The sequence below is a fragment of the Anguilla anguilla genome, chromosome 1 (genome assembly GCF_013347855.1).
Source record: "Anguilla anguilla isolate fAngAng1 chromosome 1, fAngAng1.pri, whole genome shotgun sequence".
NCBI lineage: Eukaryota > Metazoa > Chordata > Actinopteri > Anguilliformes > Anguillidae > Anguilla > Anguilla anguilla.
The window spans coordinates 30,362,128-30,387,177 of NC_049201.1; the positions used below are offsets into that span (position 1 = coordinate 30,362,128).

A 25,050-nucleotide genomic window follows, 5' to 3' on the forward strand; every position below is an offset into this window, starting at 1 on the left:
GGAGTCTGAGAAGGACGTCTGTTCTGAAATTTAATATTTTCATTTCTTACACAGCGACATGGAAGTCTTTTTTTTTTTTTTTGCTCCACTTTTGTTTTCTTCATTATTCTTTCAGCTGTTTTCTCCGAGGGCTCTGCTTTATCCATAACGGTAAATTATTTCCCTCACTGACGCTCCTGCTTTGGGATTTCCGTAGCTGGAGAAGCGATTACGTTCACTCTTAGTTTAATTTTGATACAGACGTGAATCTCCTACTTGAGTCGACATCTGCTCCTTGGTATCGGTGTTTTTAAGGATACACTGTCTTAACTTTTCTTAGAATCCAGCTGCAGGCAAAACTGACCTCTCTGCTTTACTCTCTGAGACTGAGAATTGTTTGGGTTGGATGAGATTAAAGACTACAGCACATAATTTGTAGCTATAATGTGGTCATTTCCAGAAATTTCTTAAATACTGATTTATGGAGGTCATGTGTAGACCATATTGTTGAGGAGCCCGAAAAAACAGCCGATGACCCCTTGTATGCTTTGTGCAGTGTGTATAAGTGTGTATAATGCCTTGCCTTGTGCCTCTCGGTCTGCCCAAATTGAAGCACAGACCATATTTTATTACATTCTACATGCTGTAGGTCTCTGCTAGTAGCAAAGATCAAGTCTGATTCTAAACACATTGAAAGTGCTATGGCAACACATAGACATGCTCATGTGAACTGTATAGTTTGGGGGGATTATTTTTTTAAATAATTTGCTGTGCTTGCAAAACATTAGTCAAAAACATACCCCTGTTTCCAAGGATATGGTGGCGGGGGGGGGGAACTAAAGCTTGAGGTAGTTTCCCTACTTTGTTCTGGGGGTGCATAGCATGATGTGACTTCCTTTTTAAAGTTTAGAATTTAATTTATATGTGTGTGGTGGTAACCCATCGAGAGTGTGAATTTGCCCTTAATGTAAAAAAAAAAATAATAATAATTTATTATATCCAACCTTGATTTATCTTTTAATCTGGTTTTGCTTGGATATCATGAATTTTCCAAGCAGTGGGTTTTGCAGTTAGTTTCCAGATATCCTCTGACGAAACCTCATTTGCCTTCATGAAGAATGACTGGCTGTGACTGGAAGAAGCTGATCTGTTGACCGCAGGATTCCTCACTAAGCCGCACAACGCAGCCTAATGCAAGCGATAATTTTAACGACAGCGTATTACCAGTGTTAATGGGACCAGCTCCTGCAACAGCGACGTTTCATCACTAGGGACAAAGGACACGAGAGCTGGCTGTAGAGTTCCGGGCAATAAGAACAGTGCCTTTTCAGTCAGAAGCGGAATCGGAGATGAGAGAATGAACACGCTCCATCCGAGAGCTCCCAGCGCTCTGCAGCTCTGTGGTCTTTGACCCTCCTTGGCATCCGAAAACAGACATGTGCCCGCCTGCTGCCCGATGCAGCAGATTTGAGTCGCGCCGATTGCGCTACGACTGCCACTCTGTTTGTTTGGCTTTGTTTGCGTCATTTGTTTGCTGCTAAAATGAAAGTGGCCCCCAACGCGGTGTCACGGTCGGGGACCACAAACAGAACTGCCAACAATTTAGACCTCATCCCTGTTCGGGGCACAGATTGGGGACGGCCGGTGCACGGCCATCATTCCGATGCCCAAATGACTCGCTAACGAGCGGGGGACTGGCAGCCCCCAGGCCAGACGTTTAAACTGGGGAGCAGCTGGGGGGGAGGCGGGGAGCCATTTGCTAATGAGAGATTGATTTGTGGCCGAGGTCACAGGGCCCACGAGCAGGGGGGCAGGGCAGACGGGGTCACTTTAATTACCTGGGACGGGGCTGGCTGCTGCCTCCCCCCCCCCCCCCAATCATTTTCATTTATTTCTCGCCTTTTTTCGTTTTTGGGGCAAGTGGGCAGCGCAATGGAAAAAAAAAAAAAGATAGAGAGAGAAAAGGCAAGTCTCTGCTCTGGGGAGGGGGAGAAAGAGAGGTGCCATTGTGTGGAATTTGCTGCAGTCAGGCTTTGTCAGGCATTCATTCTCTGTGGTATTGTGGAATGCAAAGCCAGAAATCCCTAAAGCTTTGCTAATTTGCACAGGGAGATTCGGGCAGAGATAGTTGTTGAAAGGAACACCCCTGGCCTCTTCCTGTTCCGATGGCAAAGGGGAGAGTTTTCTGCCGGGTTCCAAGGTTGCCCCAACGTTGCTCCTGTGTTGCATGACGGGATTGTCACGGAAAAGTGCACCAACACTGGGCCTTTTGTCTGGTGGACAGTGCTCAGACTCTAAGTGGTGTGTAAAAAGTTGTTTATTAGTGCTGTGCGCACACACGTAAATTACGTGCAGCTATATGACTGTGTCTACTCATTGCTGCAATCATATTTTCTGACTTTTACTATTGTGGAGACTGAGTATTTCACTTCACTATGGATCTGTAAAATAAGTTTTACAAGTGCTCAGGCTAAGCCATGTAGCATCTTTATGAATGCTTGGTTCACTTTTTCAAACATTTTCAAGCGAGTTCACTCCTTCAGAAGTTTACAAATATTTCTCTTGAAGAATATAAGCAAGGGATTAGACTAGTCTTGTTAATGTCCCTGTTTTACTCAGCATGTGTCTTGAGATGAATGTAAGAGGATATTTTCCTATTGCATAGTTTAATTTGGAGTCAAAATCCCGTTGCTCCTCTTTAATTTGGTATTGATTTCAAATGCTTTAACAAAGTAAAATTTATATTTATTTTTTATGTTACATGTCCACACTTAATTGTAATCTAATTTTTGATTGATTTTGGTGATCTTATTAGTCTGTGGCTGTCTTCATCGATGAGCCTTCCCTTCCATCTTTATTGGTCAACTCACTGGTTTCTAAATTGCCTATTTAGGCTAAATGATGGTGCCTGTTGATCCAGCTACCTGCTCGGTATTCTGTGCGCGGTGCATGTTAGCTTAGCACGCATCAGTGGCATGGCTGATGGAGATGGCAGTGGCAGTTTGCCAGTGTCTTTTTGGCCTATCGCTATACGGGTGCCCGGGGCAGTTCTGGTTTGATGAAGCCTCATTCACGGTCTGGAGCAAGCATGACGTCATCTTTTCATTTGCTATCAGCATAATCTGTGACTTCCTCACTTTTGTTTTTTCCTTCTTTTGAATTTCTTCACACAAATGAGTGATTAGATGACCTGGCTTTTGCTTGAAATGCGTGCAGTAGCCTATATTTTGGAAATGCATGTTTTGATTACAATTAGGCTATACTTTTTGTTGGTATGTTGTTGTATAAGCAGTAGGCTATATGTCCGAGAGGCTGAGTATTTTGCAGTTCGAATGCCCTGGACTGAGGGAAATTTCCTGAGGTGAAATTACTACCTCAGTGAATTGTAATGCAAACACTTGTTTCAAAATATGCAATATGCGATCATAATTGAGTAGCTTATGTTCAGGCCAGCTGTGGTATGTTGGTTTTGCGGGCACGCAACACTTGTGGGTTGAGAATTTGTTTTTGTATAATATTGCACACTGACTTTATTTATTGACACAATAAGTTAAGCATTAATACTTTATTATGAAGGGAAAACTTGGGTATTGATGTGTGTTGTTAGCCTATAAATGCATTTGTTTTCCATACAACGACAGGTGCAGCCTGGTCAAGATGTGTTCTAAATAGCCTATAGGCTAGATTCTTCCCCATGCTAGAAATCGATTTGGTACATTATGCGATCTGTGAAATAATTTGTCATCCCTAGTCGTAGCTATTAGTCCTAACCTCTAACGCCTTATGGTGGTACAAAAAGACACATAATGTTTTTGCGTTCATGAGATTGCGCTCATGATTCCGCATGTTTTTTTTTTTTCTATTTTTCAAAGCTTAGCTCAAAAATGGGTAGTACCAAAACGGACCGTACTGGCACTCCTACATTTTGCTGATATGAGTACCTGCTAATAGGCAATTTTTTTACAATTCATGCCCTGGTTTTTGTGCAATGAGGTGGAGAACCCTTCCGACTGTAGCCCTCCCTTTCTGAGCATATAGCAAAGCATGCTTCACTCCAGAGGACTCCAATTGGCCTGGCATGGCTAGGATTCAATCCACTGCCTCAAGACCTAGAGCTTTGCATTAAATTACATTACATTATTATGAGTGTTTTAGCAGACGCTCTTATCCAGAGTGACTTGCACAACTTTTTAGACAGCATTACATAGCATTAACTGGTTAGGGCACCTATGAACCCCCCCACCATTTCCGCATCATTTATTTTAATTTAAAACTGCCGTCCCCTCAGCAAGGTGTATAATCACAACCTTTTGCGTTGGCATCCTACTGCTATGTAGCAGCCATGTCACATAGGTTGTCCATCCTGCCTAAATACAAGTAGCCTAAGTCACAAACCTGTGAAAAGGTGACTGCAGCTGACAGTGGATCATTAAGTCAGCTGTGCAGAACTGCCCAGCGGCACTGCATCACAATGGTCATCCTTTCTGGTCAGGCTGCAGGAATACAGCATCCCACTTCCAAGGTTGTTTTTGAAGCTGAAATGTAAATAAAACCTCAGCTAGACTAATCCATATGGTAGAGAGTGTTTCTCTGAAGTATTTTCTATAGCGACACTTTGTGGAGATGAGTCATATAAGATATTTGGGTACTATCCCCCAAGTTACCAGTTGGCGGAATGTACCCCATACCCACACAGCATCACATTGAAGGTAGGCTAACTGCAATGATGACAGCCACTGCTCTTACTTTCGTGCGCTTTAACCCAATGTAAACCCAAAGTACTCAGACACAACTTCACACAGCGACACAATGAAGTACAAAATCTTGGTTATCTTTGTTTCTTCCTTTATTTCTTTCTTTCTGCTACATTGTCTTTTTTATTTTTAATCAGATTTTTCTTCTTAATTTTTCCTGCCAGCCACGTCATCGAGAAATGCTCCAGTCCTGCAATCGTCAGCTTCACACATTGGTATATACCTGCTAAGCAAGGGCAGTCACCAATGTGCTTCACCAATAATATCTGTTCACAGTAGCCAGCTGCTGGACACTGGAAAAAAATACTATTTTTACATATAAGAATGTGCATGTGTTGTATTGGCTGAAATAGCATCACAAGATTAAAAACAATATTTTTTTCAGTAGTTACTAGCTCACTTGCTATATAACAGGCCTAACTCAAACCAAAAAAATTGACGCAACTGTTTGAGGTAATAGAACAGGGTTTCTCACAGAGAATATCAGCCCAGGTGGACTTCCAAGATTTCATTTTAAAAAAATACATGCTCAAATTGACGCAGTAGTACCGTCTTGTCCATTTGGGTTACCAAAAGCTGATTCGGCAACCACCTTTTCATGTAGGCTAAATATCAAGCTCTATCTGAAGCTCCTTTGCTTCCGACGAAATGCATTGTTTTTGTAGCTTGTATTTAGATGTGTATACTTGGATATACATTTTTTTTTTAAATTTCAATATCCACCATTTAAAAGTGCATAATTATTCTATTCTGTTATTTGTAAGATTGGAGGGAAATGACTGTGCGGTGTGACTGGATGGAGGATGTCCTTATGATGTCATTTCTTTTGTACAGTAAAAATATAACTACAGATCAGGGCTTTGTTTAGTGTTCAGTGGTACATGAGCTGTCTGGAGCCTGCCAATTTGCACAGGTGCAACATTGGAATTTTGGAACATTGCACTGACCAATTGATAGAAATTAAGTTTATAAAATATATGATAAACAAATGCAATCATTTTTATTATTATTATTTTTTGCATTGAGACTGGATTTACAGTGACTGCCTCCTCTATATGAGCTTGAACATTCTGTAATTCCCTCTGCCTATGTCATCAGACTGACAAATGTTTGTTGACAGTTCGATGATATTGGCAGACAGAATTACAGAATGGTCAGGCTCATGTGTCAGTTTGACTTCGTTGACAGGCTGCATTGTTTTAAATGGAGAAAATAACTTGACGAGCAAGCGAGCGACTTCCTCGTTCCTTCCTGTTTACCATTTGAGAATCTAAAAATGCGCCGTCAAAGGGGTCATTGATTTACAAAATTGAATTTGGCGAACCGTCTGCCCTACTTGTGTATTTTATTTTTTGCATTATTCAGCAAGGGAGACAGCAGACAGGGCTACAGATGGAGGATCTGTGGAGGATCTCAGATCAGAAGGTGTCATGGCAAGGATTGAGCCCCTTCCCACACAGGGATGCAAATATGGCTCATAAGTTGTCCTGTGGACTGTGCCACACCCCTCACCATGTCTGGTTCTGAGACTGATGCATGAAGGTAACACGTAATGTTACCACAGTGGATAAGTTAAAGATAACCTGTGATGTTGATCATCTGAAAATGCTTTTATTGAAACTTGCTGATGGACTACTTTTAAATAATCATGTGGAATCACAACTTATTCTGCTGTTTGCTTAAAGTTTTTAGACGAACGTTAAATTGAGTTGGATTACTTCCACAATAAATTGATAACCGCAGACAAATTACGTGTTGTTTATATATAGGATGCTAATTTCACCTGTAAATAAGTCTTTAAATATGCCCACCTAGTTTGCAAAGATACTAGGCTATATGATTCAAAAGAAGTCATAATTATCACGTGGATTTTGTAATAAACACCAGACCAGACCTTTCACATGCTTTCCCCCTTTGTGAACACAACAGCTGTCTATTCTGCTGTGGCAAGAGCAGTTATGTTTGTGTTGCATTTTGTGGATTCACTCAAGGATTAGGCAAGAACTGTGATCCTGGAGGCTCAAGTATTGTGTTAATGACAGCAATGTGCTATGGACGAGTTGTCGTTTACACAGTCTTGTTTCAACTAGGTAGGATGCTTAATTCAGGCTCTGTTGTTTGAATATAGAGCTGGTCAGTGTAGAGCATCTGTGGTCTTCATTGCATTGTTTAAAGAAACTCTCAGTTGCAAACTTATACTGCAATAGGCAAGGTTCTCTGTTTTATCTTGTTATTTAAATCCACATATTATCTTTAAAATATTATGTGTAGGGGTGTCTCGTGACGTAACCTGTAGAGCACTGTCCACATGCGCATTACGAGCTGCGACGTCGGCGGTTTGAATCCCGACTGCGCTACCTTTGTCGCACGCCTCTCCCTCTCTCTTCCCCTGTTCTTCCTGTCTCTCTACACTGTTCTGTCCAATAAAGCTGAAAAGCCCAAAAAAATAAATAAGTATTATGTGTGAGATGGTTTACAAGATCTAGCCTACTGGCATCACAAAATGTATCTTCAGTTCTTCGTAGTTCCCATGAATTACTGATAACGTTATAGTGTTTGGTTTTGATACTGGAAGATTCACGGATGTGTGACCCCTTGAATTGTGCAAACAGGGCTTGAATGTGCTTGCTTTTGATTTATTATATGTATTTTAAGAACCTTTTTCCTATAGAAATGCATTTCCTGTGTTGTGTGACATCGGTGTTGCTCTCCAATGTACAAAATCTCACTGTTAAATGTTATGCTTTCAATCATATAAATGTCTTGTTAATGTAATGACAGTCTTGTTGAAGCTTGTCAAAGTGTGATTTTACGTATAAGGCCCTTTTAAATGTGAAAACTGTACTTGGAAGGTCCTTAAAAAACACTTGGGCCTAATTTTGCGACATAAGTTACTTTGGTTGACCAATGTCCTCACAGGGACGTTACATTTTGCAAGTTGCCTTCTTCATGTAGCCTAATTACTATGTGTTACTTAGATTGGGATGAATCTGTAATGTATTTGCATATGAACCCAGGAAGTGTAGTTCAGTAGAACTAATGGGTATCTAAATAAATAAAAAAACAGGGACAAAACAAGGAGAAAAAACAGATAATTATGTCCATTCTCACTGATGCTTTTTCTGCAATTTTACATGTTCTCACTCAGTGGATTTGTCTCATCATAGTCTGTTAAGAGTTAATTGGTCTCTGTGTAGACGTGATTCTAGCTATTTTATAGCTCTTGAAAAAGGCAAGGCCTATTTGTGGTGTCTGGCTCTAGTGATGTAAGATTCATTGGTGCGGAAACAAAAGCCTTTTGAAGATTATTCTGGAGTGCCTCCCAACTTTTTTTCCAAAGCACACTTGCATTAGTACTGTCTGTGTTTTGATGGCTCTTGTCTTCATACTCTGTTCCATATGGTTTTGGGTTTCTCTCTTTCTTCAAAGCTGAAGGATTCCCATTTTACTTTGGGGGGGGGGGGGGGGAGAGAGATCCATATCCTATTGAGGACTCCTGCAGGATTCTTGCAGACTGATATAAATGAGCTGCAGATTTATCTCTCCGTCTTGGTGTTGGTTGGTGCTATTCTGCCTCCAGGAAGGTTGTGTCCTATATCCGTGTTCTCGTTGATTGTGACACAGAAAGACACAAAAATTCTGAGTTCTTTGGATATCTTCCTCAGGCATGTGTCAACATAAATAATCTTTCAGATAGGGCAATGCACCTGGTGCCGTGTCTTAATGAGTCTGTTATTATTCAGTGTGGGACTGCAACCACCTTATACTAAACTATTGAATTATTCTATTATTCTTCTATTTTGATGTAGACAAATAAAATAAGATATAGTCTACTATAGACAAGTGAAGATTTGTAATTTGAAATTGTTTAAACACAAAATGTCTTCTCATTTATGGGTACTCTAGATATGCAACAATAGCATTACTTTTTAATACATGTGCAGTGGAGGCTTTATTATAATAAATAAATCAGACTGTTACTTTCATTTTTGTGTTCGCCATAACTAGTAACAAAGTATTTAGCTGTTCATTGAACATTGATCTTCAGATTTTATATAGCCTATGATTTGGGAGCCATTTGCTGTGAGGCTTTGGAATCTATGATATTTCTCTGTGCACTGTGACACCAGGAAGACTCACTCTAAAGAATGAACATTGTGACTCCTGATCGTTATTTCTGATTTCTCTTTCTTCTCCCATTGTATGGGGAATTTTCTTTTGACTGGATCACTCTAATTTTGATCATTCTGACTGTGGCTGGAAACACAGCTACTGTCAGAACGAGTAAAATCAGTGTGATCCAGTCAAAAGAAAATTCCCCATGTAATGAGAGAAGAAAGAGAAATCATAACAGTGCAAAAGGTATTAAAAATCACTGGGCAGTTAGACTGCATGCTGTTCTGCATGGTGAGAACAATTCAGGAAGGCAGTGTTCTCAGTTAAATTTGAACCATTAAATGTGCCCATTTGCATTAAACATATTTTTTCCACATCAGACTCTCCAGAACCAACTCTGGTGCTTCCAAGTGAAAAGCAGCCAGTGCAAAAGAAAATTGCATTTTTCACTTACACCTAGTGACGGTACACAGTGGCAGCGTTGCCATAGCATGCATTCTTATCACTGTGGGCATTGTCTAATGGCATTTCCTGTTCGGAATCGTCGTCCCTGATTGGCTAGTCAGGAGGGCCCGTGAATTGAACCGAATTACCAGTCAAGCTGTATACATTTTCACTGTGTTTTTTTTGTCTGTTTTTCCATCAGATAAGTATGGGTTATACTGATATGGCTAGTGCTACCTGCATTTTTGATTTTGGACCTGTATTTGTATAAATGAGATTTTGTGAAGAACAGAAACTTATGTTGAAAATTTCTTTTCGGATCTTCCCTACAGGTTGTCATTCCACGTGTAACAAAAATGTTTAAGCTATACCATGTGTAAGAACTTACATTTTTACTCCCTTGTTGGTGATGGGTTTTCCAGAACATTCCTTTTCTAAATTGTTAAACAGATTAACTGTGCAAGTTGTTTGTGTGTATAACAGTGCCAAATTAAATTCTTTCAGTCCAATTTTCACTGGCCCATTTGCATTCCACTGACAATATATTGAATTTATTGGGGTGGGCTGTGATAACAAGGGATCATACATATTTTCAAGATTGACTACTTTGATTACTTTACTTTAGATTGATTACTTTACAAAAATTGTCATTAAAAATTTGCTTTTACATTTTTATATCTTTATACATTTAGGCCTACAAAAATCACCAGATTTTCAGGCGCACATTGTGTTGTCATGCTGTAAAACCAGTAACCTGATGAATCAGAGCTGTTCAATTTCTTCAATTTTAGCTTTCTGACTCCGTGCAGGTAAATTGCACACTATTATCCAACACCACAGAGTGTTCACTGTCATTCGCCTGATTTAGGAGCGATTGTCTTTGCGGGTTAACCCTGAGGCCTCCTGCTGCGCAGAAACCAAGGCACCAAGATGTTATCAGAGCGTCCCCCCCCTCCATCCAGTGGCATGTTGGCTGCTTCCAAGAGCATCAAAACACTGAAATTAAGAGCAAAATGCAGCCTATTATAGGCTGTGATTAGAGAACCCCATGGCAGTGAATTTAGACTTTGTCAACAAAAAGGTACTGTAGCTATAACAAGCCTAAATGATCAGGCAAATCTTTCCCCCTAAATTGGTGCCCCTTAATTTTGCCCCTCAAGGCTATGACATGTAAGCATGCTGCCCCACGGCCAGGCAGCCTGCTGCCATGCAGGGCTTTTCGTGCTGAAACTTGAAATGACACTCTAGATAACAGGAGCATGAATTCCACAGACTTTTTTTTGTATTGGATGAAAAGCAGCAGCACACTGTGGACAGTAACATGCACTGATGTGGGTTGCAGAAGAGGGCAGCGATGTATGGAACATTCCGATTTGCCCCCTCCCCCCAGAGCTTTGATGTTTCCCTTTGCAGCAATTAGGCTTGTCACGTCGTCACAGCAGCGCTTCGACTCACACGCCGGACATGCCTGGAAAACTGGAGGGTATTAACACTTTGTGAGATCATCTTTAGTTGGCAAACATCCTGATATGTTTGCCTCTTTTGAGATCCTGTGTGCCCTTGTCTATGCCTGGAAGTGAGTTCCTTCATTGGGCCTTTTATACCAATGAGGAAGTACCAGTTTGCTAAACTCACATTGCTACTTATAAACTGGAGTTCCCAGCTGGGTTTTGACCTCAGTGCATACTGTAAATGACATGCATTTATCATGGGTTCTGTTCAGTATGAAAACGACCTACACTTTTTAAATGATCTTGCAGACTAACATAATTTTACATAAATTTAAGGTTTGTAGACAAAAAGACAGATTTCTAAACAGTTGAACACAATACTACTTTCGCAAGCTAAACAATGACACAGACAGTTATAGAGTATGTAGGCTATATAACTAAGATGGTGAAAAACCTCACAGGGCTAAGGAAGGAGCCATGCATTGTGGTTTACAGTCTTACTGCCCTTGTGTATAGCACTTACTGCTTCACTGCTGGAGCTGATGCCTTATCAAGCAGAACCAGGCCGGGGTGCCAACCGGGCTAGCCTAAGACCTGGAGATTGGACCACTGTGGTTTAAGTCTGAGAGAGGCTCTTTTCTTTATGCTGGTTAGCTCCCACCTATAGCCAAAACGGCTGCTGGTGTGCTTAAGGCAGAGTTGTGTGATACAGTGAGCCTTGCTCTTATCTGAATCGCTGCACTTTAACCATTCACCTGCACATTGCTTGGCCTAAGAGACAGTGGGAAAAGGAGCAGGAGTTTGCTCATGTGGGCAGGCTTTATTTATGAGGGCAGTGTTGACTGGTTGTCATGGAATGAACGTCACAACTGAAACTGTTACAAAGAAAGTCTGTGACAGATTCAGTCTATTTAATCTAGCATTGCTGGTAGCTGGAAGAAATTGAAGGGCTGTATACTAATTTCTTCATACATAGTTGCACGGAATAAACGTGGCCAGCCTAGCATGTACAGAGTGCTGAAGGCTGATATTTTTTCAGGGAAAAAGAAAATCATTTAATTAATGTCTTTGTGACTTCTGTGACTGTTCTGCAGTTTAGAGTATTTTAGAAAATGTCATGTGAGCTGGAGATACTGCTTTAAGATGCTGTGTGTACATATTGTTTGTTTTAATGGCCCAAGTGAAATTGTAAGCCCAGCTAGTTGCTGGCTATTTGTAAAGGGCATTGTCATTGTCAAGTCTAATCATGGGTTTACTATAATGGCACATACATTTTTACTGAACACAGTAGCAACAGGCTAGCTGCTGAAAAAGTGTGTCTATCCAAAGCTGTAGGCCAAGGCAAAAGGCCAATTCTCCCATGTGCTGTCACATGCCTTTGTTCTGAAAGAATTAAACATGCTTTTGATTCATTTCAGCATTTGAAATAGGGCTGGGCGATACAGTGATAATATACATTTCATATTATTGATGGTATGTCGGTTTTCCAGTACAACTTACCAGAGAGATAAATTAGACGTAGATAAATCAATTTGCAAGTGACGTGAGCTCAGAGAATGGTACTGTGCATGAAAGCATTTCAGTCGCGTTAAAGGATCAGTGAGTGCGATCAGACAGCAAAGAAAACATTATTTCAAACGTGTTTGCTTTAATAGTCTAACAGCTCCTGTAGAGTGCTGGGGTTCACGCTACAAGATAACTGAAAACAAAAATGGTGCTATGAGCAGACTTTATCAGACCAAATACGCTGATTTAGCTTGGGGTAGTCTGTCTGTGTGAAGCTGGCTGGCTCGTAGCTTGTACCCCCAGCACTTTTATACTCCAATAACTTAAGCATTTTTCAGATATAAGGTTTGGTCTCTTTCTATTTCTGTCTCAGACAGAAATAATTGTTCTGTTGCTAATGTCTCTCTTTCAGGCCTCGTGATTTGTCAGTTTCTTAGCGATTCGTTATGTAGTCTAAACCACACGTACGCACAGACTAGTCTAAACCACACGTACCCACAGACAGGCAAATTTAACAGATAGACCTATCTGTATCAACACATTATACAAGCATGTGTCTGCGCTTGTTAGTGTTGAATTGCAGCTGACTCACTTTATCCTTAGGGGCATTTTTTTTTGCTTTTCAGGACTAGTGCTGAAAGTATAAGAACCCAGGAAGGGTAACAATTTCGGCTGTATTTTTCCAGATGCATTTCTCTATAAAAAGCATATGGGCTCACTAAGCAAATAGTATTTAAGACATCAATTAAAGCTAGAGTTAAACTCTGTCACTATCCAGTTTGTTATTGGATGGTCCTCAAGTCTCTCTCTAGAAGACAATGTGCAGGTCTTGCTTTGTCTGGTGCTGTAAATAATCACAGAATTCAAAAGTTCCAGTTTAATGCATTTTGTATCATGGTCATTTCCTATCCCTTTAAGTGGCTATGCGTATGTGTGTACTTTATATCAACATATAAACACTGATTAAAAATGGCTGCATGAAAGTTTTGCATAAACGCAGAGCCAAGACACACATCCATCCATTGTCTTCACCTGCTTATCCTGGTCACGGAGGTGCTGGAGCCTATACCACCACATGCATTGGGTGAGAGGCAGGAATACACCCTGGACAGGTTGCCAATTTATCGCAGGGCACACATACCATTCCAAGACGCACGATCGACTGAAAAAATTTGTACTTCAAGAAAAGTTTAGAAACGCATAGATCTTTTCTTGAAGTGGAAGTTTTTTTAGTCTATTTGTGTGTATTGAGACATATCAGGTTCCTACAGTGAATGACTTGTTAAAGATTCCTTAAGATGTTTTTATTAGGCTACTGCTTTCCACAGTGTGGCACTCTGTATGGCTCCGATAATGGAGGGTTAGCATATTGGAGAGGAAAATGTGAACAAAAAAAAAGAAACGTGTTTGTTTTGACTGAATTGTTGAAAACACTTTTTAATGAGGAGAATAAAAGCACAGGACATGAGTTAATCGACTGAATAAATGAATGCTGAAATCTTCAGAATCACTGAACGGGCACAAGCTGCCTCCATACTGCCCTAACGACCTCCTCTGATGAAAAGATCTTAGCTCCGGAATTCTAAACACAGTCCGGCGGTGTTTATAGGATGAATTCCTTGTTTGTTCCTGTATTACACCGTGAGCAGTTCATTGGTCACATCACTCTCACCATGGAGCTATCTACAGATGCCTTTGCTGCTGTTATAAATAGATCCGTCAGGGATTAGCCTACATGATGTTGTAGTTGGGGGAACCCTGTGGTCAGAATGTCCCTGGTTTATGCATGCAGTTCAGCCGCATCTCGTGTGTGATGCGCTCTGCTGGGGCTCTCAGATATGCCGTTTTGCATTTGCGAACTGTGTGGCAGGCAGACGAATCATGCCCCTGTTGCTGCATTGCCACAGTGCGCAGTAACACTGTGACATTACTTCAGCGTTCTTTAGTCTGGGCTGAAGTTGGCTCATTGCATCATGGGATTGATCTCACTGGGCCATGTGTTAGAGTGCGAGGTGATCTGTGCAGTTGGGAAACCATTTCACTGTGACACACTACATCTGTGCACACACATGGCGCACGCACACATATAGGGTATGCGTGACTGAATAAGAGAGTTGAGGTCAGAACAATGGCGGCATTCATTCAGAGGAGTCAATGGTGGGTGTAATGTGGTGAAAGGCTTAGCTTTTACTTTTATGTAGGCTATTACCTGAGGTTTTTGAGTAATACAACCTAAAGGAGTTCCCTCCAGACATTCTAGACCTGAACTAGTTCTTCTCCCAGTCCTGCGCCCCCACCACTACTCTGAACATTGTTGTTATTACAAATGGTACTCATTTCAATATGCTTTATTCTTTCGCAAATCAAATGCCAAGAAGAAAATGACCTCAGAACAGAATTCCATTTAATTTTAATCCTTTTCAGCAGAGTTGAATGTCCCCAGAGGAACTTTGGGCAATTCCTTAGTCGTCTGTTCTGTGACACTTTTTAAGCCGGGTCGAAGAATGAGACCGGCATCAAGCCAATGCAAAGCCCTGTGGACCCACTCATGTTTGGGTGTGGGAGGTGACATTGGCCAGTCCCACAAGGCCGTGCAGCCCACTGCCTGGCCTGGGAACTGTTGAGAATCCAGTATGAAGCTGGAATTGAATCTAAACGCTGAAGTCACTCCCATCAACTTACTTTGCCTTTCCTCTATGATTAAAATGTACTGAAAATCCAAGCTTTGCTTTGAGAATTCACTGCAGTAGTGGGCCTGGTGGTGTTTCAGCAATTATTGACGTTGCTGTGTCATGCTTTTGAGTGACTTTTCCCTTTCATTGAAATGTGCTTTTTGTGATTACGCCACTGTTTTTTTGCTCATTTTGCAGTTAAGCAGCTGAGAGCTGAAGCCGTTCTTGAGGTAAATTCCGTAGCTCCACAGCACGGTGGCCACAGAGCTCCCTCCCGGGAGTCAAGGGGCCAGTTAACCGCAGAGGGCTCAGCCCCGGCAACAGTAGCCGGTTTGCGCCGTATGGATTTATCTCGGTGCCGCGATCCCAGACGAAATTCCAGGCAGAGGTGCCCCCATCTCCGCAGAATGTAGAAAGCCACACCCCCCCACCCCTCCACCCGCACCCGCACCCGCACTCGCACCTTAGGCTTTGCCTGAACCAGCGCGCGCGGGGCCCTGAACTTCAGTGGAAATGCCCAGAGGTGGCCAGCCTGTGTCCCAGCATGCCTCTGCAGCGCCAGGGGGTTCCAGTTTCACGGCCTCGCCGGAAGCCCCGACTTTTGCGGGAGGCAGCCCCTCCGTCTCCCGGCCGTCTGCCACGTGGGAACGCCGGCAGCGGGGAGGGAAGGAGCCTCAGAGCGCCATTCAGTTTCAGTAGCAGCCCGCTGAACAGAATGTAACCAAAACAAGTCTTGGCTTGGTGTCCCCAGAAAGAAAATAGAGGCAGGAACAACTTTTCCCCTCTCGCTGGGCTTTTGGGAATCTCCCTGCAAGGGATAAGCTAAGCTCAGGAGAATAACGCACTCTGAGGAAAAATCTGCCTTTGATTTAATTGCACCCTGGTGAGGAGTGAACATGGAGGAGGTTGTTGTGGTCAATCTGTTTTTTGATTAAAAAGCATGTCAGCATCCTTTCCTTTTACTCCATCACAACAGTTTGTCACCTCAGTTTTCAATGAATTCCAGTGATATGTGTCAGGCTTGCTGTAGGCCTATGCAGGACTTTGTTTGAGGTTTTGGATGCAATGGATTTTTGTTTGCTTTGCAGGAATTTTTCACTGTGCAGAAGACCATAAATAATGGCGCAAAGATTTTTTATACTGAGAAAATATTCTCAGTTTTTAAAATGCAAGTGCAAACCACAGTATTATAAATATGTTTAACTTGTCTAATTAGTCCTGGCCTTACAAACATCACAACTTTCAAATCCTGTTCAGTGGTCTGTGGAATGTGTCTCATACATTTGCAATGTGCCAGACCTGGGATTTGTGCAAAATGTGCCAATATGCTTGGGTTGCCAGATTTAGAATTTGTTAAAACAGATCGAGGACTTGGTGGGTTGAGGGGGAACTGCTGTTGGAACTGTTTGCGGACATTGATGGACATTCCGGTCCAAACTGGGAATCTGGCATCCCTACAATAGGCCCATACAACATCAATGATATGCTAAAAATAATTTTGTGTGGTAGCCCTCTTGCCTCCTAAGAAGCCGTAACTGCTGTATTAGCCATATTAAGCACGAGGCACTTCCCTGATGAGGTGGGAAATACCTGGAAGGACCTGGAAGTCTACTGACCCCAGCCCCTGCAGTAGAGACTGATTAATGTTAATTACTCGTGTTTTGACTGTAGCATTTCCCTGTTGTTGGGATACAGCTGGAAGACACTCCTATAATGCGGCCATTTGGAAGCTTTTGAGACCAGGACAAGCTCAAACTTTTGATGTTGCTGCCAGTGCTGTTGCTGTTGCAGTCACACTGTTGTGGTGGTGTTGGTGCTTTTGTAGTGGTGGTGGCAGTGCTGTCCAATGCTGGTCACGTTGATTGCTGTTGCTGTTGTGGTGGTGGTGGTGGGGTTGCTGCAGTGGTGGTTTTGCTCTTTTGCTCTTGCTGTTGTGCCAATATTGTTTCTGTTGTGGTCGTGTTAGTGCTGTTGTGGTTGTAGTGGTGGTGGCAGTGGCGGTTGTAGTGATGGTGGTAGTGTGGTGTTGTTGCTTTTGTTCTAGTAGTGATGGGGGTGGTGGTGGTAGTGGTGTTGCAGTTGTGGTGGTGGTGGTGTTGCTGTTGTAGTTGTGGTGGTGGTTGTGGTGTTGCTGTTGTAGTTGTGGTGGTGGTTGTGGTGTTGCTGTTGTAGTGGTGGTGGTGGTTGTGGTGTTGCTGTTGTAGTGGTGGTGGTGGTTGTGGTGTTGCTGTTGTGGTGGTGGTGGTAGTGGTGTTGCTGTTGTAGTGGTGGTGGTGGTTGTGGTGTTGCTGTTGTAGTTGTGGTGGTGGTAATGGTGTTGCTGTTGTAGCGGTGGTGGTAGTGGTGTTGCTGTTGTAGTGGTGGTGGTGTTGCTTGCTGTTGCTATTGTATTGGTGGTGGTGGTAATGTTTGAGGCCTGGAAACACTCCTGCATTGACAAACACAATAGGTGCTATTATATGTTTCCCTGTGGGACTCCCCTCCTCAGTTCTTGTCCAAATCTAATTTGGGCCGTAGCATGAACTGTTCCATCACTCAGAGCCCTTAATCATGCTTTTCAGGCGAGGGGCAAGCTGTTGCTCAATGTTGCCACAGTTCGCTTGGTGTGCTGAGACTGTCATTTGAAACTGTGTTTACAATTTCAAGATATTCGTTCTGTGAGACAGAAGAAAATGGTGAACAGCTGCTTCCCGAAAATCAAGGGAAACGCGAAGCAGGAACACGCACAGCTGTCCCTACTGCCTCCACAAGAAAGGAAATGACATCACAAAGTATTCTGTAATATAATAAGGCCCACATGCTATGTACTTTTTGGCGGATTGCTTCCCTGGGTACCCATAAACATGGAATGAGCAACAAATGTGGCTTGTCTGTAAATTAGCCTAATTCATTCAAGCGTACTTCAAAATCTTTGTGGAAAAAAATGGAAGAGAATGTAGTTTTCATGGATGGTCCTTAGAGATATTGTTTCTGTGGTTCAAAGCAGAACATGTTTAATTTAATAGAGTAACATTAGAGAATTTTAAGAGTTTAGTGAATAAAATGTGAACTGTTTCTTCATGATAAGGGGACTGGAAACCAAGCTTTTGCTGTATTCCATAATTTCACAAGGTTGTTGTAATTTTCCAAACCAAAAGACATTCTAAGAGATGGCACTCACTTCAACCACACCTAGGCCCACTTTCTACCATCCATTTCTTAGCAGAACTGCACTGGCCTGTAGTCAAATGCACGAGCCTGTTGCTCAGTCATCTGATGTTTACATGGACCGGACCGCTAACTTGTGTTTAAGCGTTAGTCAGCATTCACGATGATAGGACATTAGATGATCAGAGCTCATGCAGCGGAGCCTGTGATTTACGCTTGTATCTTGCGTGCCCTCAAAGATAATGCTATCATTGTTTTGACTGTAACTTTTTGCCATTGCTGCAGTTGGGCTGTAAACCGCTTATGTGACTCAGACACTGGGAATCTTTGAAGACTGGAACTTGAATGTTGCGGTGGCTGGTCAGGGCCTGAGTTATTGTGCCTTCAGCAACGAAACAGAGCTGCCCTTTGTCATACCTGTGATTAGACTCGGCCTGCAGCTGTGCAGCGCGACTGTTGTCAGGAATCCACCGGTGACAGGCCTCGTGTCTGTGGGGTGACGCATGTTTGCGGTGGTACTGACGATGCCTCCAACGTTAGTCTCCACGATAGCATCTGCATCCTAAGCAGTTCGCATGTTGTTGATTGCGTGCAGATTATGTTTGATTTATTCATGTATGTTTTTTTCATTCCCAGAGATCTGCGGTTCAACAAAATAAAGGATCTCCTACCTGGCTCCTTCAGAAGACTAAAAAATCTCAACACACTGTAAGTATCATCATCAGCTTAGCCTTTTTTTTTTGGTTTTCAGTTCACAAACTAGTCACTAGTGTCATTTCAGTTTACGAATTTGCACAAATTGCCTCTAGGAACTTGGAATGTGGCGTTCAATTTCAGGGCGCACGTTTGGTTGTGCAGAAAGCCATTCGGACTCCTGTTGATGGAGCGAAGGATTTATGTTCCGCTCTGTCATAGGTTCACACATGTAGGTCACACAGTACCATCTATCACATTACTGACCTGTAAGTAGGCTTTCGCTCAGAAAGGGTTAAATCATAGTCCACCCTATAGCACAACAGTATTTCACTGGCATATCTGTAACTTACAGTTGCGATATCCATCTCATTCATTTATTTATTTATTTTGAAAAAACTAGGCTACATTTTGATGCTGGCACAGTCAGGACTGTAGGGTACATAACTGCACCGATAACGAGTGTTCAGTATTACGATTAGGAGTAGAATTAGGATACACTGCACCTGAGCCCATCTACCATGTTCATAATTAAATTTGGCACCCCTCTGGCGCCCTCCTGGCTCGCTGGGTCTGAATTGGCTGCCAAATTGGAGGTGAAAACGGAAGCCAGCAGGCCCAAGCCCAGGACCAGAAGACCTCTGCCCCAGACGTTCAGTTTTGCTGTATGAGGATCTCACTTGTGAGAAAGCCCCTTCGGCTGCCCTGTCTCCATCTGGAGAGTGATGTCAGCTAGAATTTAATCTGCAGGATCAGTTATATCAGATCAGTCTATCCGTTTCTGAATACCACGCCCAGTGCTCAGCAGAGTGTGTCAATGTGGTGGCGTCCCATCAAACTGTTGTGGGCACCAGCAGTTGCATTATATTATTTATATTATTATATTATAAATATATAATTATTTTACATTACATTACATTTTGCAGTCGCTCTTATCCAGAACACACTGAAAAGGGCTGCATTTATCGTGGAAATTCATATCACAACGGCAATAAAAAATAATACATTGTGCAGCCCTGTTATTTAGCTGGAAAATCCCTTAGGATCTATATAGAATATAGAAGCTCTTACGAGGGACACCTGGTTCAGTACTGCTCAATAGCAAAGAGGGCAAACTAAAACACATGGTTGCTAGATTCCCATCTGGTGTCATTACAATATGGCTTTCTATGTGTTTTCATCTCAAATTGAAGTCGATTTGGGTGTTATTAATTGTGGCTAAACACTGGAGTCCAATTCGGATTACCGGTGAGACCTCATTTTAGGTTCTTCTCATTTTATTTAGGGCTATTCATCCGTAATTCACACAGTTTCTGCAAATATGGTTTTTGAGTCTAATCAGGGATACTTGCATGCAACAGTCCTTGGAGCATTTTTGAAAAGAAAAAGGAAAAACACATAAGTGATGTTTTTTTTTTATGTTTTCCAGATTATCCAGTTGTTTTCATAGCCATTAACAGCGCAGAGCAGTTTGCGTCAGAGTTCAGGAATTAAATTGAGAGCTCCTCTGGGCTAAGTTCTGCGGCGCTGTAGACAGCTGCACGACAGTGTGTTTGTATACAAGGTTTTTATCTTGGCTTTCGTACCACATTGTACCCTGTATGACAATGCATACCAGCAGACTAACTGGTATGATTTCACCAAGGAAATAAATACTGTGCTGTTTAGATCTTTCTGCAATGTTTCTTTTCACATGAGCAACAGGCCTAATTAACCTTCTTTTTTATTTCAAGGCTCCTGAATAATAATCAAATAAGAAGAATCCCAAGAAGTGCCTTTGAAGATCTAGAAAACCTGAAATATCTGTGAGTGTACAAAAAAACGAGCATTGTTTTTCTCCTTGATTAAAGCGGCCACTCTCCTGTCTGCTGTTAAAACCAGCGAGGAGGAGGAAGGGTATTTTCATCAAAGCAGATTAATTCCACAAACAAGATGCAACCTAGCTCCTGTCTGCTAGCAATTAATCTTTGGGGTTGTCAGCCACGTCGCCCTGATTAAAAGCAGTTTGTCGGAAAGCAAGCGAAGCAGCGTTGCGAAACAACTTTTCAACTCCGTGTACGTCTCTCGCGCTCCCCTGGTTCACAGAGAGGGCCTCAGCAAAAAGCAGGAATTCAGAGGTGGATAAAGGGATACTCGTCGGGTGGCTTCAAATACAAGTAAACGCATGCACTGACGTCTGTGCCACTTCTGTGTTTAGATGAATTCAACTAGCACCTCATTATTTTGTGCCCTCCTGTGAATGCTACAATGTGAGGCAGCCTTTTTATATTTTTCCACAATTAACTTTTCCTCAGTACTGCAAAATTGCTTGATTATGTTTCCTAGCAACAATCTCGTAAACAAAGAATATTTGTCCCAAATACACTCTGTGGGCAACTTTTCACTTTTGTCAATGCAGACTGGATGTCACAGCTGATTTCTGTTAATACAGAATTGTCAGTGCAATGTATGGTCATAACAATTCATTTCAACTTAAGGACAAAGTGACATTCTTTTATTTATGTTTTTTTTTTGGGGGGGGGACAATAATTAGCTCCTAAAGTAAAATATGTTAACAAAATAGGTATTATTGTATAATACTAGTGGTCATCGCTGTTCATTACTGTCAAGTTGAAGGAAAACAAATATGTCAATGCAGGGCAAAATGTATGATGTATGATAGACAAAGCCATTTTGGGTTCATGTTTGACCCTCTGATTGCTTTGGTTGAACTAAGCTTCTTGGCGGAATATTGAAAGAAAGACGCCCTGGTAAAACAATGTACAGGGCAGACCCACTCCCACTATAGGAATGTAACAAACTAAACAGTGAGGAAAATTGGGAGGTTTTGTTCTTATGTGTGAAAAATTAACATTCCTTGAACATTCACAGAGAAACTGTTTAGCTTAAATTACAGCTACTGTTTTTTGTTGTGTGCAGTAGGAAACTCAGTGGTGCTTTTGAGGTAAATCGGGCACTCTTAATTTCTGAATTCTTCCGTATAAAAACACATCTTCTTGCACCAGGGGTAATGGAAATAGCTGTAACAGCTTTTTTCCCCTTGCTCATATTGGCTCGTCCTTCCTTTTGTTAGTCACAACCCCTTTCTGAGACCTCCGAGGTGGTTGGAGCTCTGTCTGTGTTTACATTTACGTGCGATCGGTGTGTCTGAAACGGCTGCTTTCTGCCTTCTTCCTTTCAACTTAAAGAGTTTGTCACCCTCGGCCTCGCCTTCCTCTTTCAGGTCTGCAGAACAAGATGACTGATTCACATCAGCCCACCACCCTCTCATTTCACTGCAGGGGTCCAAGGAACTGTATTCATACATTCATAAAACTTCACTCTGCTGATTTTGCTTATTGCAGTGCACACCAGTTTATAACATGTGCTTTAAAGATGCATTGGCTGGATATTTGCTGTTCTCTAGAAACGTCTGCCAAAGTTTTATCAAGCTACCAGGAAGTGAATATGCAGGGTACAGACTTCTTTTGAGCATGCACAGAAAGGTATTAGTCAAGAGCATTTGTCTAGTACTGTATAAGCTGGTATAGACAGCAGGTGAATGAACAATAGTGTGCAAGAAAATACAATGCCCTCCAAAGTCATTTCCTTGATAAAGATGAGAAAAAAATGATTTTGTTTAATATTTTTATCCAACAAGAATAAATCTGCCTTGGCATGCTACTTTAAGTTAATCTTGGTCTTGGGGAACTGTTTGTTCCTGTTTCATCCATCACTATGAGAAAAGGCAAATAACTCCCAGAAGAAAAAAGACAAAGGGTTGTTGATCCATGCATGTCTGGATATTGTTATAAAGTACTGAAGATAAATCTCCACTATTAGGTCAATAATTGTGATGTTTAAAATCATTGGAACAGTTTTAAACATGCTTTGGAAGAGGACACAAGTGCATGTCGGCCCTACGCACAGTGAGGCAGATTGTTTTGGAGGCAGAAATATTCAAGGAACACGGTAAAATATCTACATAAACTTGTTGCTTCTTGGGGACAGAAAGTGGTAAATGGTAAATGGACTGCATTTATATAGCGCTTTTATCCAAAGCGCTTTACAATTGATGCCTCTCATTCGCCAGAGCAGTTAGGGGTTAGGTGTCTTGCTCAAGGACACTTCGACACGCCCAGGGCGGGGTTTGAACCGGCAATCCTCTGACTGCCAGCTAATCGGTCTTATCTCCTGAGCTATGTCGCCCCAAGTGCTTTGATTGAGGCTGGATGTTTAGGTCAGGTAAGAGCAGAATTGAGCTTTTTGGCCATGCACACAAACCATGGACTTTGTGTCAGAAGAGGAATGTTAATTTTGAGAAGTACTTTGCGCCTACAGTGAAATATAGTGGAGAATCTTTGATGTTATGGGGCTGTTTTGTATCTGTTCATCCTTAGGCTCTTGTCAAAGTTAGTGGAATTATGAACTCCAGCATAAGACCATGGCATTTTGGCCAACAACCTGGTTTCCCCCCTATCAGGATGGTAATACTTTAGTCATCTTTATTGAGGGCATGAATCATTTTGGAGGACACAATATATCCTGTATTTTTATACAATTAATTTTAAATTCTGTGAGCTGTAAAAGCATCGTTCAGCTACGTGTCTGAGTGGTGAACATGGATCTCTGATACTTTCATATGCCTGTTAGCTAACATCAGTAGATTTGTCTTTTTCCAAAAGTCATAAGTTATCAAGAAACTGCCTGCAGTATCAAGGTTTGGGAAAAATGGAGAACTGTCAAAAATAAAATAATTCCTATGTCAACATCCAGCATTTAGTTTACGCTTGTGTTTAATTGGGATTTTGTTGCTTAAATGTAAAAATCTGCCTTGTGGCTTACTTAAGTTGTGTTAAGGGTCTCTTCTAGTGCGTGGGTGGGGACCCATAGTCTGTTGTGGAATTTGGGTCATGCCAGAGCATCCTGTGGCCAGATGGGCAGTGCCTCATTGGCTGTAGTGTCATCCCAGGATTTCAGTTAGTTGAACACCCATGTCTCATCACTCACTAACGAATAGAGGAATTTTAAAAGGGAGAAAAAAATGTAACTTCACTAAACAAGCAGCATAATAATGAAGATGAACTCTTCAGGATTGTGGTCAGAAAATGTAATGGCTTGACATTTGCCCACAGGAGTCCTTTAAACAAAGTAGGTCCTCCCTCCCACATTCTTGGCAGCTGAAGCCTTGAAGTGCAAATGATGTCACAGGTACACATTTACACAGCAGCCCAGGTCAGTTTGTCTTCCAGCTATATTGAGCATGTCCCTTTTAATAGTATCCTTTCAACGATTTTTGGTGCCGCCTTTTCTTGAACAATTCAAATATCGCAGGCAAATAAAGGTTCCTGCACTTGCCTGCCAATTGATAGGAGCGTTCCTGTTGGTAGAAAAGGAAGTTGTCTGTGTTTGCATTTAGACTGGCCTTTCAGGGTGCTGTTTTAGACCCTTCCCCTTAATCTCCACTGCTTCCGCCCCCGGAGATGCTATAATTAGAACATGGCTGGCTCATTTGAATAGCTGAATTATAAGGCAAGGTTCTCTTAGCTTGGAGCTAACCTCAAGTAAGGGACTAAAACCCACCCCTGTGATCATTACCTGCTGCCCTGTCATTGCCGGGTGGGCCGTGCCTTGCCTCACTTGCTGGCTTCCCCTGCACTGAGCTGCGATCAGTGTCTTTTTACGGCTGTCATGTGACCCCTGACATAACTGCTTCCACCATGACCGATCTCCTAGATTGCAGTGTATACTCAAAATCTGACTACAATGAACCAGGGTTGTTAATAGCTAATTGCTTGTTACTGTTGTTACATAGCAAGGCAGTTACGTTGCATATTCCTCCTCTTATCTAGTCACTTGACTAGTCAGCCTGGATCAATATCAGTTTAACCCAGAAGCCCACTTAATGTTGTCACCAGTATTTGTTCTGTTGTCTTTGGGCAGTGAAAGATTCAAACCAAATCCATAGGAACTCCATAAACCAGATTTGCATTATATCAGGGGATGTTATGTCAGAAGGAGGAATATTTTTTGTATGGAAAACCAATATTCAGTTGAATCGAATCCAATTGGTATTTGACAGGAAATTCTGTAAATTCAATGCCTGAAGCAGTTTGTCAACTTTCGTCCTGGAGATCCATGGAATCGGTTTGATTTAGTTTTCACTTTGCAATCAGCAACAAATTCTGACCTACTGAAATGAGTCGGAGTGATTTAACTATGTAATCAACTGCCTTAATTGACTGATTAAGTGCTGAGCAACAACACAAACCACAGACCTTTGGCTCTCCAGAACCAATTATGGGGAAT

At 41.9% G+C, this 25,050-nt stretch overlaps 1 protein-coding gene across 2 annotated transcripts in view; it reads left to right on the forward strand.

Annotated features, from left to right (window-relative positions):
• Positions 1-25,050, forward strand: part of LOC118225852 (peroxidasin) — a 79,934-nt gene that overhangs the window by 5,623 nt on the left and 49,261 nt on the right. For both annotated transcript variants that reach the window (XM_035414886.1, XM_035414894.1), the window contains exons 2-3: positions 18,706-18,777; positions 20,496-20,567. In XM_035414886.1, coding sequence (XP_035270777.1) covers positions 18,706-18,777; positions 20,496-20,567 — 144 coding nt within the window. The remainder of the gene's footprint in view (positions 1-18,705; positions 18,778-20,495; positions 20,568-25,050) is intronic.